The sequence below is a fragment of the Orbicella faveolata genome, unplaced genomic scaffold (genome assembly GCF_042242905.1).
Source record: "Orbicella faveolata isolate gen_17 unplaced genomic scaffold, um_ofav_v1 contig_14, whole genome shotgun sequence".
NCBI classification, from domain to species: domain Eukaryota; kingdom Metazoa; phylum Cnidaria; class Anthozoa; order Scleractinia; family Merulinidae; genus Orbicella; species Orbicella faveolata.
The window spans coordinates 21,587,675-21,604,331 of record NW_028301541.1 but is presented as its reverse complement, the minus strand read 5'-3'; the positions used below and the strand labels follow the sequence as shown (position 1 = coordinate 21,604,331).

The window sequence follows — 16,657 nt, the reverse complement described above, 5'->3', positions numbered from 1 at the left end:
ATGGAACGAAATACTTAAATCTCAAACGTGGTTTAAATATCAGCCACCATTTGCCGATTCTTTTGCAGACATAATTGCGAACTAATAACGTTCGTTCAGTTTTTGTCAACTGTTGATATATTTTGATTTATTTCATCTCGTGCGTAGCAAATTCTTAATTGTCTTGATTCAAAATTAATTAAATGATTTTTCAAAGGCTGATGAAATACATTCGATTATTTTGGGTTTTAGAGAAACGAGTCTACGATTGTTTAGCGGTGTTTAATTTTCTTTTAATTAAAATCTTAAAAGATCTTTTCGTCATGTCTGCAAAACAGTCGGTACGTGCGTAACACGTTACTATAATTGTAGTTGACAAGAGAATATGAGCTTTTTGTTATAAAGAATAGCCAGATTTCTCCAAATCCATAGCATATCTTAGTTTTTCATCTTTTTTTTTCTTTTTGGTGGAACCCTGAATGACTTATTGAACGCTAACGCAGGACACGAAACTATCGACTGTTTGATGTCAATAATTGATTTATATCAGTACAAACTACTTGCGGCGACTGACTCTGAATGGCTGGCTCACCATCTTAGAACAATCACCGTCACGTTACAAACGAATTTCTCCTGTAACAAAATCAACCGAAACAGAAGCTACTAATGTTTCCGATATTTACCAATCAAAACTGACAACAACTGACTATTTTTAGTCACTGTTTCCAAAACATCAGCGAGTCTTAACTTGTCAGCCAACAAATACAGTGATGAAACTGACACAACATTCTCTACGCCGACATTATACGAACTACGTTACTCCAGGGTTCCAACAATTTAATATTAAAAACATTTTATTCTTTAAACTCTAAGGACCGATGTGTTTTCCATTTCAGTGGCTTGTTTTCGTTTGCCGGATAAACTTCCGGGCGGAGAATGTTTCTAGATGCTCGTGTTCTCTTGTCATATATAGGGTGCTTGTTATAAAACCCTAATGCCTGGCTCTTGGAATATTGAGATTAAGAGGTCTAGAAAAAGTCCGTATTTCCAATTTTTGAGTTATATGGACCGCAAGACCACACAATAACCCATCAAATTTCATGTTTTGATAACTTTTCAGATTTTCGAATAAAGAAACAACCTGGAATTATGTTCGTTGGTTTAACGTAACTGTCTCGTTTGCTGTGCAAATTAAGTCAGGATTTTCAGCTTTTTTATTATGCAGGCCAAAAATCATTAAACAAAATTTGCTGATGAATTATTCGAAAACAATTTATTTCTCTTGCTGTTGACTTTTCAGTTTGTGAAAAATAAATCCCTGTATTGATTAATTCGGCTCCACAACTGTCTTGGTTATTTTCAAAATTTAAAATTAGGATTGCTTTCTTTTGCTAAACATTGCCAAAATAATGAACTTTGCATTATTTTCGATCTGATTTAAAAACGTTTTGTCCTCATTTCCGTTGGAAATCAACAGCCTTATAAGAGCTTTATTTTCGTTTCGTTTGCAAATCAAGTCTTTTGAAAGAAATAGAATTGAAATGAATAACTTGGTTCCGCAATTGTCTTGTTTACCTTCCGATAATTTTAAATAACAATGCAATTTGAGATTGTGTTTTCTTAGCGAAGAAACAAAATAACATCGCAAATTCTGCAAACTTCAACCAGTTTCATATTACTTCGCCTTCATTTTATTGTGGTCCGTATAAGCTTTATTTATGTTAATCAAATGTTCGAGTTTAATAAGGGTGGAGTTAAACTCGCAGAATATAATTGCTTTCCTTTAATTAATCAGGCAAGTGGGTTTTACGATAAGTTGGTGTTTAAAAAAAGATTTACATGTAAATGGCTGAAGATCTTTGACTGCCGGCGCCCGTTGTAACACAGGACATTACGTTAATACGATTCAAAAATAAATAAATAAATAAATAAATAAATAACAGGACATTAAATTACGAAGAACTGATTTCTATATTGAATTTGTCTGCATTACTTCAAAACTTCGTAACTGTTTTTGCGGATTGGTTAGGACGGTTAAATTTCTTGACTTTCTCAGCAAAACAGCAGTTGAAATTGTCTGTATTACTCCAAAACTTCATAACTGTTGTTACAGAAGGGTAAACCATTTCTTGATGTTTTTGATTTAATTTGTCCTGTGTTACAAACGAGAATTGGTGGAAAAATATTTTTATCCAAAACATCACCTCGTGCAAAGAGTTTAAGAAAACTAAACTGTTTCGGAGAGATTCATTCAGTTGGCGACGCGGTTAAAATATCGTTTTGGGATTTTTTTACGGGTAGGAAACAAACTGGCGTTTTACTTCCAACAGTTTTGCACGAGGCGATGTTCAAACAATTTTTGGCGGGAAATTGTAAGGGAAGCCATTTTGAATATTTCGCCGAGAAAGTTGTCAGGGGAAACGCTATGCAAATTTTTCCAAATTTTCCCGCCAAAAGTCTTAGCATATACAGGGCACATTTTTTCTTGGCACCTTTTTAATAATTTTAATCGATTTCTATTAACCTCATAAACTCAAAATTAGAGAATACTTGAGGCGAATAAAAGTGATTTCACACTTAACATTTGATTGTGTTTATTGAAATATTTTATTAACCACAATAAAGGCTACAATGAAAACTATTTCAAATAATGACTAGTAATTACACTGTCTAATAAACAACATCAAGTAGCGCAGACAAAGCAAAAATATATTTAATTGTTGAGTATTTCTTTAAGTTTGAAATTAATAACCAAAAGAAAATTTAAAAAACGGCGCATGCGTATTTTGAGCGCCCGTATTTTTTCTAAGTTTTTGGCGGGAAAAATAAGACCCTTTAAACAGAAGTTACTTACAGCAACTATAGCGTTTTTTTGTTTTTTTTAAAAAAAAAAAAGGCGCATGCGTATTTGAATAGCGGGAAAATTAGACACGGTCAAACCGATGTTGACAAGGAAACAACTTTTACGAAAGAAAATTGACATAACACTGTCTTAGAATATTCGTTTTTTACTCGTATAATAAATATCTGGGAAAGTTCTGATTTTACAGAATTTAACATTGTATTTGTAAAAGCGATTTGAAACTAAATATCTTTGAAAATTTTAAATTCCCAGACGATTAAAAAAGACTACAGAAGATCGCTCCGTCCTTGTACGACAAAAATGTTTCGTATGGCGGCAAAAAGAGACGAAAAAGATGAAAGCAAGAAGCTGAACTGGTACAAAGTGAAAACTATCAATTTGCAACACACTCAAGTTTGTAGAAACTTGGTAAGCCTTCGTTACAAAATTACAGCGTTTTAATTCTTTGCACTAGTCCAACTTCTTACTTTAACCCTTTGCGCCTCTTTCTTTTTGCCGTACGGATCAGTCTTACAATCCACGTTTCAATACTGATAATAAACTGCTCGTAAATTTTGCATTTCCAAGACAATTCAACATAGTAATAACGACAGTGCTTGACTTGTGAAACTGTTTGACTCCAGAACGGAAAATGAATTCTGAGCTTCGATTCTTCTCAAGTAATCTTGAAGCAAAGTCTTGTTCAGTTTTCTACTCTACCTCTAACTATATCTTGTATCAGTCAATCTTCACTTGTAGCACACACTGTACATAGCCGTCCAGCAACCTGCATGAAAATAAAGCACAACGAAAATCAATAAATGCAATTTCACAAAAAAAAAAAAAAAACATTTTTATACTTCAATCTCCCCAAGCAGAATTGAAGAATAAAATTAGCCAAAATGAAATATGTGTTGAGCTCTGTTCATAAAGACAATACAAAACACACCATGGAATAAAATAGCTATGTGAAAATTATTACACATACCCGGTTTATTAAACTCAGAAAAAAACAAGTGAAAATATCAATACCAGTTATCATTAAATATGTATTGCCTGCGAAGGCGAGGGCAATGAAACCGCTACAACACTAATATCACCACTGTACTAGAAAGAAACAGGAGTTGGGGAGGAGGTGGGTTGATAAAAGGTTAGTGTGTCAACGAAATCACAAACACGACATCCATTATACGAAGATTCGTGAATAGGACATTATTTGTGTACGTCACTGCAGATTCAAAATTCAAAACATTATGCTCGGTAACAAGCTCCCAACCTCTCCTCGCGCAATGGGAAAAATCATTATGTAAATACATGGTTCAATTGTCGAATAAAATTTTATTTGTGAGCAAATAATGTGTTTCCTAAGGGAAAATAAAAGTTGCGGTCGAAAGGGCAGCGTTGCTATGCGTTACGTGACGTGACGACCAAGGTAACGTAGACTAGCGTGACAACCAAAGTAACAGTCGAAGTAACGTAACGTGCCAGTCAAAGTAAACAAAGTATGAAACTAAAGCGTGGTTTGCTAACTTTAATCATACGAAACAATAAAATAAAGAAAAAAAAACAGGCGAGTTTGTGATTATCCTGGTGCAATAAAAAAAAGAAAAGACTAAGTTACTAAGAAAAACAAAACAAAAAAAACAAAAAAAAAAGAAACCCAACACAAAAAGAGATCAATCCAGTTGCTGATTTCACCTTTGGATTTTAAAGATCAAAATTGGCTTCGTCAATTCTGTGCGCAGAAAACTGGAAATTTACTAGGTGTCATTATATTTAGTCAATTCAAATCTTAACAAGTCATTTTTTGGCGTGTTCATGACTAACCACTTATTTTGTTCCAGGCTAAATCATCTTGATAAACTTTTTCCCGCTAAGAGTTTTTGTGGAATTAGTCTTGAAAATCTTCGACTCTCTCTGTCCTACTGAAATGTATCTAAATTTCATTTACAATACAGCCAAATTGATGCAAAAGCCTAGTGGCTATAATTTTCACCCCAAGTCAAGAACTTTGTATTTTTCATTTAATATTATTCCCTTTCGAGAGATGCATGATTTGTTGTTTTGCCTACATTTGTGGAAGAGCAGTGGCTTCATGGTTCGTGCGCTCGTCCACAGATTGAGTGGTCTGGGTTCGAGCCCTGGCCGGGAAAATTGTGTTGTGTTCCTGGGCAAGACACTTTACTCTCACAGTGGCTCTCTCCACCCAGGAGTATAAATGGGTACCAGCAAATTGTTAGGGAAACCTGACAAATTGCACGGGAGTGACCTGCAATGGACTGCATGTAGCATCTCATCCAGGGGGAATAGAAATACTCCTAGCTGCTTCATGCTACAGAAACTGGGATAAGTTCCGGCAGCTATGAGCCAGTCGGCTCCAAGGCTTCACTTTTTTTTTTGGACTAGATAGAAGCTAGCCTAGCACATGACAGACACAAAAGCTTCAAAACAAATATGCGCTTAATAACATATATAAGCTTCAACACAAATTAATGGCCTCCATGGAAGAAATGCATTTGTCTATTCGAGTGAAAGAAGACAGTTCTTAATCTGGTGAAGATGTCCAAATTATCCATACTAAAGTACTGCCAAGGGTGATGGTCAGAAAATTCAAAAGGAACCTACATGATCATGTACATTGTAATATAAAAGGTACAGCTAGCCTGGGGTGGGGTGGGGGAGCTTCCGTAAATAAAAAAAGGCCAACTTGAAGGTGCTTGTCAGAAATTTTGAAAAGAACCCCAAACAGGTACCAAGATCCTGTTTTGTCGGCGTGGCTCGAAATATTTTTATCCCTAAAAGGTACCAGTTCTAAAACAACACATCCTCTCCTGTCTTCCTCGGTGGACCTTTAGAGGCTGGGCACCCCAAGAGGTATCAAAACTGACTTTTTAACCCCTGAAAGGTACGATGAGCCCCCCCCCCGTACGTTTTGTACGAGAGTCCTGAGCATGTACGTGTAGCTGACTCTTGTTTTATGGGTCATGTGGTTTGAATTTATATTCACACCGAAGAGGTACTAGGTTTTTAGTGGGAGGTAGTGCTTGCTGTACAAAATAATCTCCTCTCAATATCTTTCTTTTAAAGAGTTTAAAGTGTACTCTTGTGACCAGATGTGACAAGCAACAACTTTTGGGCTCAAAAGCTTCACATTTGTCTACATGTCCAATAAATTGTTTTCCTTATGTCTGATGTCATTGTGATATAATCAAAATTATGATTTCAAATAATCTATCGATCACATATACAGTATTTATATTGCACTGAATGTTTAGTTTCACGTTTTTACTCGTATTTCAAGAATTTTCTAAAAACAGAAGAAATTAATAATTGATTATCTGTTCCTGATATAACAGGTTTACCGCAGTCTGCTGCTAGAAAATAATTTCAGATGTATTTAAAGTTGAAAAGGGGATACTATTTACATGTAGTTTTGAAAGTATAAACTGAGACGAATGTCACTATCAAGTGATCTACAGGCATGATGCCATGACATCATGCCATCCACAACAGTGCTGGGGCGGATCTAGGGAGTTTGGGGGGTTTTGTTGAACCCCCTAAATTAAAAAAAAGATAAGACATTACAAAATGCTGACTTAACCTCAGAATGCCGGAAGATGCCCCTACAGGGCACTGCCTTCGGCGGTCCATATCTCAAGCCCCCTTCTCTAAAATCTTGTACAGGTGTATATGCCGCAGATAGTACACTGTTACTAGGATATTCGGAATTGGGTCAAGGGGCAATATGCATGTACATCTATATATGGAAATGTCTTAACTGGACAGGAACAGCACATTTATCGTTGTACTCCAGACAGAGTCAAAGGCAAGGAGAAATTGACTGTTTTAAAGTGTTTCTTTTCTATTCTTACCTACTTGTACAATTAATGCTGGTCTCAACAATATATCTTACTGCAACTAATTACATTAACCATCCTGATGATGTCACATCTCTACAGTTGTCCCTTACATGTAAGGCATCTGTAAGATAAAGTAAAGGTAAATTCTGCATACAGGCCAGAGTTTATCCCGGTTTCTGTACATGTAGCATGAAGCAACTAGGAGTATTTCTACTCCCCCCTTCATGGGAATGCTAGTCCATCACAGGATTACCCCCATCATTAAGTTTGGCAGTAGCCATTTATATACCTGAGAGGCACTGTGAGAGTAAAGTGTCTTGCCCAGGAACACAACACAATATCCTTGCCCAGCTTGAACCCCGACCGTACAATCTGGAGACAAGCACACTGACCATGAGACCACTGCGCCTCTCTGTAAGGCATCTGTAGCCGCAGTGAAAATGCTAAGAATACATGGATCGGAAGTGGTGTTTCTGAGTCAAGAGGATAATAATTTGGAGTATTTGAATGTGTCTCAACTACACTTGACGAGTTGATGAGTGATTTAACTTGGACTTTTGTTTCTTACTTACTACACTACATGTAGGACTCCGCTTGGACTTGGAAAGAAGTTTTACTCTGCTTTTATTTCAGTAACTGTTCAAACTTAGCAAAAAAAAAAATGTGTAGTTCCAGAAAATATCCATACCTCCCCCACAGAAGGTCCCCCCCACCCCTCCGGAAATTCTGATTGAGCTCATACATTTCTTTAAATTTTTTGGTCTTCCAGATCCCCCATCCCCCAGGAAATTCCAATCCCTTCTGTGGGGGGAGTATGGATATTTTCTGGAACTGAACAATATCCTGAATTTCATATGAAGGGGAAGTCATCATGTCAAAGTCTGCAGAGTCCCAATAGCAAGAATTTGTTGTAGAAAGTCTTGAGAGAGAGAATTAACCTCAACTAACTCAAGGTCTTAAGAATTTTTTTCAATTCGATAATTCAATTTCTTAACAAGGCAGAATTTATAATCAAGGATTAAAAACGAGTTTTTAACTACTTTTTATTATGTTTATCTCTTCTTGATTCTGAATGTGCAGTTCCAGATGTCCATACCCCAACAACAGAGGGAATTTCACGTAAAACCCCCCACCTGCCTGGATTTTCCATTTTCTGAACCCAGAAAAATTACTCTGAATTATTAAACAATGTACTATTTTCAAAACTCACAACACAGCTACATACTGTTGTGTAAGTACATGACACTCAATTTAAAAAAATCCAGAGTCTGTGTTAAGAATGAATTGGCAGAATAGAAACAACAAATGGTAAGAATAACTTTTGAAAAAAGTTCACCACAACATGGCTGTAATTTAATAAATATACATGTAATGTTATTTGCTGGCTGAGTGCGGCCTCGGGACATGCTTAAGACCCCGGCAGTTCTTCCCAATATGGACCAACCTGCACTGTAGCTAGGCTAGCAAATAACAAATGGGTTTGTTTATGCAATTTTGTCATGGAATCGACTTATTTGCTGCCCAGTTACGGTTTTGCATTGAGCAAGTAACTCAGATGTTAGACAAAGAAAAATCTATTAAAGGACAAACTTATTTTTAACTATTTTATGTTAGTTTCATTTAGTTGACCAGTCAAGGTCTCCAAAATTGTTTTCTGGTGTGAAATTCCATGCTAAGTTTGAAGTTGTACTACAACAACAGTTTCCGTCAGTCATTGCGAATCACTTGAAATCGGACTTTTCTGTTGTAAACTGAATAGCACTGAGCTGAAAGCGAGGAAATTCAGTAAAAGTATTCCACAGAAATTCTCTTAAATACAGCAACGAACAGAGAGGTAAACTTGGCTGAAACTGACTCAATTTTTTTACTTTACAGCAAAAGAAACACAGGATTACATGCCATTACAGCACCGAGCTACAAACAACTACACTCTCACGACTTCAAAACACTTAACTGAATTTACTTACAGTGACTTTCCTTGCCATTTAAAAGTAAATAGAGATAAACTTACATTGAGCATGTAAAATAGGCAAAAGATTGACGATTATTGCTAATTCGTTCACAAAAATAGATCTGAACACAACGATTCCACTTGCTGTGAGTGGACCAGATTGGAAAATTCTGCCCACTTCCGGAACCAATCAGATTGCAGGATTTGTTTAATTCTGCCCACTCAAGAAGTGAGAAAAAAATAATTACACTGTAGACTTTATTGCATGGTACAGCATGCATGCTGTTAACAACTAATGTTATTTTGGGGGCCTATGTTAATCAGATAGTTGTGGCAAGTGATTATTTTCTTTGTCACTTCACATGCATGTACCTCAGAAAAGATTCCCATTTATTGACAAAAGATTCCTTAAGATCCAAAAATTCCTATGGTCATCCACAACAAGAAACCATATTGCATGTGTGCAACCATTTCTTCAGGAAATTTAAGTTGAACTATGATGTACATGTACATCAGAAAACAAACTATCAATTGAAAGCAAACAATGGATGTAAATACCATCTGGATAAAAAGTATCGCTTTCTCTCAGGAATTTTCTGCTGCAAACCAATTTCTATAAATTAAAGCATTTTAATGTCACACTCTGAAAAATTACCATTGTTATGTAGTTTTGCAAAAATCCACCATCTTACTGATCCATGACAGATATCTTTGCTGTTAAAGCAAATTACTTGGGGATACACTAACTCATGTTACATGCACATGGAAAAAAGTCTAAGTGAAGGAAAGAAAGACCAAAGGAGTGAAATTTGCTCTCAAAATTACCACAAGAAAAATTAGTAAGCAATTATTCAAGTTAAGAATGAACTTGAACTGCAACCTGAAGAATGGTATTCTGGTACCTCCAAGGGGTGGGGTGTTTTTCAAAATTTCTGACGAGCATCCCCATTGGTTATCAGTTGATTATCCCCCAAGTCAATTAGCCCCTAGCCGGTTACCGGTAGTTCCCAACCAGGAGTCTGTTAGTCCCCAACATAGAGTCGATTAGCCCCCACACAAGCCAATTAGCCCCCCAAACAAATTTTGCCTGTTTAACTCACTATTAAGTTATTCGTCTTGTCAATATGACAAATTAAAGTTAAAGTTTTGTAACTGAGTAGCCATTTTAATGAGCGAGGAAGAAAGAGAACCCTGGAAACAAGTTTGTTTTTGTATGTGAAGATTCAATTTTGAATTCACAATAGAGTTGAGTTCAGTGAGCATAAGTGCAACAAACAACACACAACTTTTTGTTGTCAAGGGCAACAGAGTTTCCATCCTATCCACACATGAACTTGTAGGCTATGTGTGTCGAGTGGCTGTTTAGGATATTTGAGTAAACAGTAGTTTATGCAAATACACATGCAAATTATCAAACAAATACATTTAGACTTCACTCTAACTATGCTAATTGACTTGTCTGGGGGCTAATCGACTTTAGGTTGTGGGCTACTGGACTCCTGGTTGGGGGCTAACAGGCTAGGGGCTAATTGACGTAGGGCGCTAAACGACCGCTTACCTCCCCATTAAACCGATAAGGAGGTTCCCCAGTGTGGCTTAAGCTTCGAATGTGTAAGTAATCAACATACCTCATCAACCCATGGCATCTGAAGCTCTGCAGTCTTCTCTCCCAAACAGAGGTTGTTGATTTTACATGTAGCATTTCATGCTTGATATATCTCTGAAGGAAAGATACTAAAGTGTAAATATAATTGCTGGGTAAGAGTTTAGTTCGTATTTGTTCTTCACCATCACTACTTTCTTAAGTCATTCATGTACAGTAACATAAGCTAATATACTGTACACATAGAACATGTATAACATATTTTGACACCAAGAAGTTAAAATTGACGATCTCCCAGATTTCGATTTTCTTATGTTGGCATCACTGCTAGTCTGCATTTTGTACCCGGTCTGCAGTCCACAGTCTGCAGTCTGCATTTTGCATTTGTACTGGGGATACATGTTTATGGACAAACTACTAAAATTACTTATAATAATTTATTTATAACAACTATATTTGCACTAAAAATATATAAATGTGTACATGCAAATAGGTTGTCAGCAGGGATGAACTTAAATCTTCCTAAACAAGGTTTAAAGTTTTTTTCTTTTTTTTTTTGGCAGGTTGGTTTAAACGTGAGTTGGTGAACAAGGTACGCATATTCAAGGTTAACGACAATATGAACTCACTTGATACATCTGGGTTTTAAATTTGGCGCCATTTTACTGCCATTTTATCAGCTTTATCCAGCAAATTACAACAGGCAGCAATACACGAAATACAGCAAGAAGCTCTTTGGCAATATATGCCCGAATTAAAAGTAAGTTAGCTCGAATCAAACCAAGACAACCTAACAAGGATGCGATATGGTGGCTTCTCGATATTCCTATACTCCATTCTTTTTCTGTGATCTAGAATTGAGAGAAAGCCACCAAATAACAATATTCCTTAGAAAGTTCATTTACGTATCAAGAGGTTTAGAATCGAGTCAAATATCTCGTTCGAAGCTAACACGTGGAAAAAGAAATTTCTAAATTGAGCGATCGATAGGCATTGTGGGATATTTCTCCTTTACCGTCCCCTCCCCTCCAATTGCAGAATACCCCAGCACTATTGTTCTCGCTTACAAAGGGCGACGTTTGAAGGAATTTGTAGTCAAGGTAAACGTCGAAAAATATCTTTGTATTTTCTCTCTAATAGGAATTTGACCAAGTAACTCAAACCCAAACGGACGTTTTCGATATTTGTTTATTCTCGTATGGCACTCAAGTCAAGTTATGACCTGATTTTGATAGCTGAATAATTTGTCTTCTGAGAAAAAGTATCGAGAAGTTTTGGTTCTCTTTTACAGGCAAACTAAAATTAAGTTTAGATTTCTAATTTCCAGCCTTTGCGTTCGGCCAATTTGGCGATCGTTGAGGGAAACATCGTTCCTCTCGATTAGTCTCGAATTTAACGAACTTGAATAAAATAGATCACATTTAATATCTTCCCTTAGGGACTATTTTTTGAACCGAATAAGAGAAAGATCGATTTTTCGACTTCTGCCGTCAAATATTTAACTTTGCTCAACTTTTGTTGACATTTTATCTTTCCATTGGTCATACTGATAATCACCAGTGACGGATCCAGACCTTGAGCTAAGAAAGGGGGGGGGGGTGGTTTGCTTCTTCCTTCTGTGATTTTTCCTTTTTTTACCCAAAATAAGGGGGGGACCGAACCTCTGGGTCCCTCCACTAGGTCCGCCACTGATCACTTTGCTAAACCGTGGGTGAAACTGGGATTGTTGCTTAGTGGATTGAGAAATTACATACACTACGCCAGAGAAATCTGAAAACGCAACAATCACCGGTTATTTTGTATTTCTGTTTGGGCGGGGAAATTGCATGGTTTTCCAAAAGCTCCGTTTTCGAAATGTTTTCTGTCCACACGAAAATTCCTCCGGTTTGAAGAACGTTTTCGTAAAGCTCCGTTTTGGTGACGGATTAGTGAGGACGGTAGGCCTAACCATAGAAATAAAGCGGGGACGGGGACTTATTCTAAGATTTACTTCCTGATTTTGTTGCAATTTACAAGACAACCTTACAATCCTTTGCACTGCAATGGACTTGAATGACTCACCGCATCCGGAGGGACCTGGTGACGAGGCATTACCGTTGGTACCTTTAAATCGAAGTCCTCCACTGGATCGGCGCCAGCGAGCCATGGCATTGAGTCAGCTGTCTCTCCAGTCAATGGCTAGTAACCACTATGACGCAACAGATGCTGCGGATGATGACGAAACAGTAAGCATGGCAACAGTGTTAGATTGAAACGATTTGATCGGAATGACCCGAGGCTCAAAAACATACGAAAATATTCCGAAAAATTCGAAAATCTTCCAATAATGTTTCTTGTAAATTAAGCAAAACATAGTTGTCTGAAGCTTCGCTAGCTTTTATTTTATTTTTTTTCGCTTTTTTCAATTGCTAAATTGACTACACACCACGATTATCATGTCGAACATGTATTCACTCACTGATTTACTCATTCATTCATTCATTCATTCATTCATGTTTTAATCACATAGAGTGGTTTTCACTTGAGTGTATAAGAGTAAGTGTTTTTGCGTTACTTCGCTACACGATTGGCTTAAAAAAGGTCGTGCCACTTTTTCATCCAATCAGAAGTAAAACCAAAACCAATCGTGATTTCGTTCGCACTCGTTTTCCCGCGCTTCGTATCAGCGACATGTAATTACTTCGAGTTTTGATTGACTCACCGGATTGTCTGTGTCCTTTGTGATTGGCTAGAGTGACTGCACTGGTTTTGCCACACTCAATCGAAAGCCACTCTATGTGCTCCTCATATAGTTCTTTCTTTATTCTCAAACACCTTGTTATTGTGATTTTAATACTGGGCAACGTCTTAGTACCTTGCACGTTTAATTTTCTGAGAATACTTCATTGTTTTGTTCCTCATCAGTTTCATCAGTTTTGTACAATTAATTTGAATCTTTTGTCTACAGGAGAAAGATAAAGACAAAGCGAAACCATTTAAACTACACCAGGCGTCTTCGACTGGAGACGAGGCTGAAGTTAAGAACATCTTAAGCAAAGAGCCTGGTAATGAGTAATTTTTAACTACAAAAAGAGTTCTTATGCAAAACGACGCGATTAAGGTCATTCCCCAGTATTGCACTGCGCATCCCTACTGCGCATAATATCACGCAAGATTAGCGCGCGCCCATTAAAAAATGGCGGCTTTTTCTTTACAGCTGGACCTCGCCACAGAGGTAAATCGTCATTTCCTCGCAAACGAGTATGGTGACCTACAACATGGTATAGTGTCTTTGATTTGTAAGATGCAGTTTCGATCGTAACTTGTAAGACTTGTAAGCGTTGACAAGGAGTCTTTTTTCCACCCGATCTGAAAATTCTAAGTGCCTATAATGAGATGCAGTTACACTAGTTAAATAGTTCAGTACGAGTCTTACGATCGAAACTGCATCTCAAGACCTCTTCCATTCAACCCAGTTTTAAAAATCCACACTGAAAATATCAATGCGTTCTATTTTTCACAGCGAGTATCGCATTCAGCACTTGTAGCGCTGTCCCAATGACAAACAACTTTGTTTGGTGACGCACATGAGTCTTACGAGTTGTACCAGTTTACTCTTAAACTTCCACAACCAAAATAATGATATTCGATGTTTTCCTGTTTAGATTTGAATCTCCTAGATAAGTCAGGAAGAACTCCAATTCACAATGCCATATTAGGACGTCACGTGAAAATCATAGAAATGCTCCTGGAGGCTGGAGCTGACGCAAGTCTTCTGGATGAGAGCCACGATGCACCACTCCACACGGCGGTCCGGACAAGGGACGAGAACCTTGTGAAAGTAGGTATTTTGGCAGAATAAAAGTGATCGGGTCATGCTTTGTTTAGTCCTCAGCTGTTGTTAAAGTTAAATTAACCACCGGAGTGAATTTGTAAGAGGACGTTTTGGGTGTTAACCCCTCGTCAGGGCAAAACAGATTAGAAGAAAAAGTAGCGTGGCGAACCCAATTATTAGACTACGTAGCAAGCGTTCATTATTTGCAAAAGCACGCGAGGGGGAACAAAACTACGAGCGAGGGCGAAAAATTGGAATTGAATGTAAGCTGTCTTTACTTGTTCAGCTGAGGTAAATATCTAATGCGTTGCGGCAGGAGCAAAGTCGCGAGAGATGACCGACTCGCTTTGCTGGCCGACTCTCGGTTCTTTCGCCGACGGCTTCGCTGTGCGCTCCTTTACGCATTGCTTAAAGATTTCGATAAGGAATCTTTACGCTTCTTAACGGATAGCGTAAAGGTATCCTTAACACATATTTACGCACAACAAAAACAACACTAGCTGTATGTTCGATGCTTACAACACTTTAGCAATACGTTATGTACGTCCTGTCAGGCTTTGATGCCTACAGACTCGCTGCAAAATTACTTCAACACCATCCAGACTCCAAATACAATCGAAAATAGAAATGTCATACGATACTGAATCTAAGAATATTCACAAGAATATTTTCAGCCTAAAATGGGCTGGAAAATAAAAATATTCAGCCTCGGCAGGAAAAACAATATTTTTCTGAAAAAAAGAGGAAAATGAAAATGCGAAATTTTAGGATTTACAAAATACATACATTATAAAAGATGTGATCATTATAGATCATCCAACGCCTTCCAAACTAAAATGTGGTGTTCCAATTTGATAAAATTCAGAGTAAATACTAAGAACCACTTCAAAAATGGCTACTTTTTCGGTGTAAAATAGAAACCTGTCTCGGAGAAAAGTTATTTTTACGTTGCAGGCTTGGAAGTTCCGTTGGAAATCAGTGCAAAATTGGCCTAAAGTGAAACGTGGAGCTTAGACGGAAGTCTATGATTGCCATTTAATCCCAAAGACGATTTTTGTAATATACTAAGAATCTTAAACTTGTGTTAAAACTCAGAGGAAAAGTTTCCCTGTTTGCAAGGAATTAAAAAATTCTTCCAAGCAATTTCCTATTCTTTATTTGAACTGAAATGTAATGTTTAAGTCACGCATAAGACACCAAATGATTTTTTTGAATTTCTTGTCTCGAGAGGTACCTCCATAGAAAACGATTCGAAATTTCTGATCCCCAAACAACACAAGAGAGGATTCAAAATTTCAAATCCCCCAAAGAACACTAGAAAGGGTTCAGAATTTCTGATCTCCCAAAGAACATTAGAAAAGGTTCAGAATTTCTGATCCCCCGAAGAACACTAAAAAGGGTTCAGAATTTCTGATCCTCCAAAGAACACTAGAAAGGGTTCAGAATTTCTGATCCCCCAAAGAACACTAGAAAGGGTTCAGAATTTCTGATCCCCTAAAGAACTCTAGAAAGGGTTCAGAATTTCTGATCCCCCAAAGAACACAGGAGATGATTCAGAATTTCTGATCCCCTGCAGCAAAGCCAGTGTTACATCCAAGGTAGCCACATTAAATCATAACATTGAAGACAGGGTTTAGATCTTGCTGCCTGCCTGAACAATGTCTAATCAAAATATTTTTTCTTGATAACAATATTCAATTAGACATTTAATACAAATATAGCATAATTCTTAACAGATTCCATACACTCAGATTATACTGAGAGAGTGATGAAGAACAAGTTTCTTCACAGCAGTCTATTAATATAAGTAACTGTAAACATCACACATTGTATTACAATGATCTATGCACTTCAAAATTACAGTAGCTGTAAGTCTAAAAAAACAATATCAAACAGTACCTAAGAGGATAGGAAAGTTCAGAATTGACCAAAAGAGTGAGATTACTCAAACTGCACAACTGTAGGCATAAATGCAGACTCCACTTTCTCTGTCAGAATTAGCTCACCTTGTGTGAAGGAAAAATTTCTAACAATTTCTGTTTAACATGGAAACAAGGCACCTCACTGTTATCAAACAAAAAGAGCGTTCAGGAACACTACAGTACATTACAGGGATGACAATTAAAAACTGCAATTTACATGTACATTTAAATTTACAGTTGATACATTTAAGTGGGTCAATGTACTCTACATACATGTATACCGTGTCCTCCAAAAACCTGTTGTCATATAGCAGCGGCCATGGACTTTAGCTCTGCCCAACATGCTTTTACATCTTCAGTCTAACTTTTTGAGTGGGCTACCAGTCCATTCACACTTCAGTTACGCAACCAGTTTAACCATGCTCAAAGGAGAAGGGTGTGGGTAAAATTGTTTTTATAAAGACCTGACAGATATGGATGCAAGTATTGTAGCTAATGCTACAAGCAATTCTATTCTTTCTTTTTTAATTTGGCACACTCATCTTGGAGATGTTTCCTGGTAGCTGGCAATAGTTTGCTGTCCTCAGTTAAAGAAGCCCTCCCAAAAACGATCATATCTTATTACTAGTTTATTACTAACTTCATGCTACTTGCAACTATCTCATTCCTGGTTGACGGATGAAAAT

General features: G+C 37.2%; 1 protein-coding gene across 1 annotated transcript; it reads left to right on the top strand.

The window, feature by feature from the left end:
- Positions 1-11,939: 11,939 nt before the first annotated feature.
- Positions 11,940-14,178, top strand: LOC110062160 (uncharacterized). Its single transcript, XM_089287076.1, has 3 exons — positions 11,940-12,460; positions 13,183-13,279; positions 13,880-14,178. The coding sequence occupies exons 1-3, from the start codon at positions 12,278-12,280 to the stop codon at positions 14,074-14,076; spliced, it is 477 nt and encodes a 158-aa protein (XP_089143202.1). The 5' UTR covers positions 11,940-12,277; the 3' UTR covers positions 14,077-14,178.
- The last annotated feature ends 2,479 nt before the right edge of the window (positions 14,179-16,657 follow it).

Excerpts from the sequence above, each read along its gene's own strand:
- LOC110062160 (XM_089287076.1), top strand. The coding sequence starts at position 12,278 with ATGGACTTGAATGACTCACCGCATCCGGAGGGACCTGGTGACGAGGCA. Across the intron at positions 12,461-13,182 it reads CTGCGGATGATGACGAAACA|GAGAAAGATAAAGACAAAGC; the intron begins GTAAGCATGGCA and ends TTTTGTCTACAG. Across the intron at positions 13,280-13,879 it reads CATCTTAAGCAAAGAGCCTG|ATTTGAATCTCCTAGATAAG; the intron begins GTAATGAGTAAT and ends TTTCCTGTTTAG.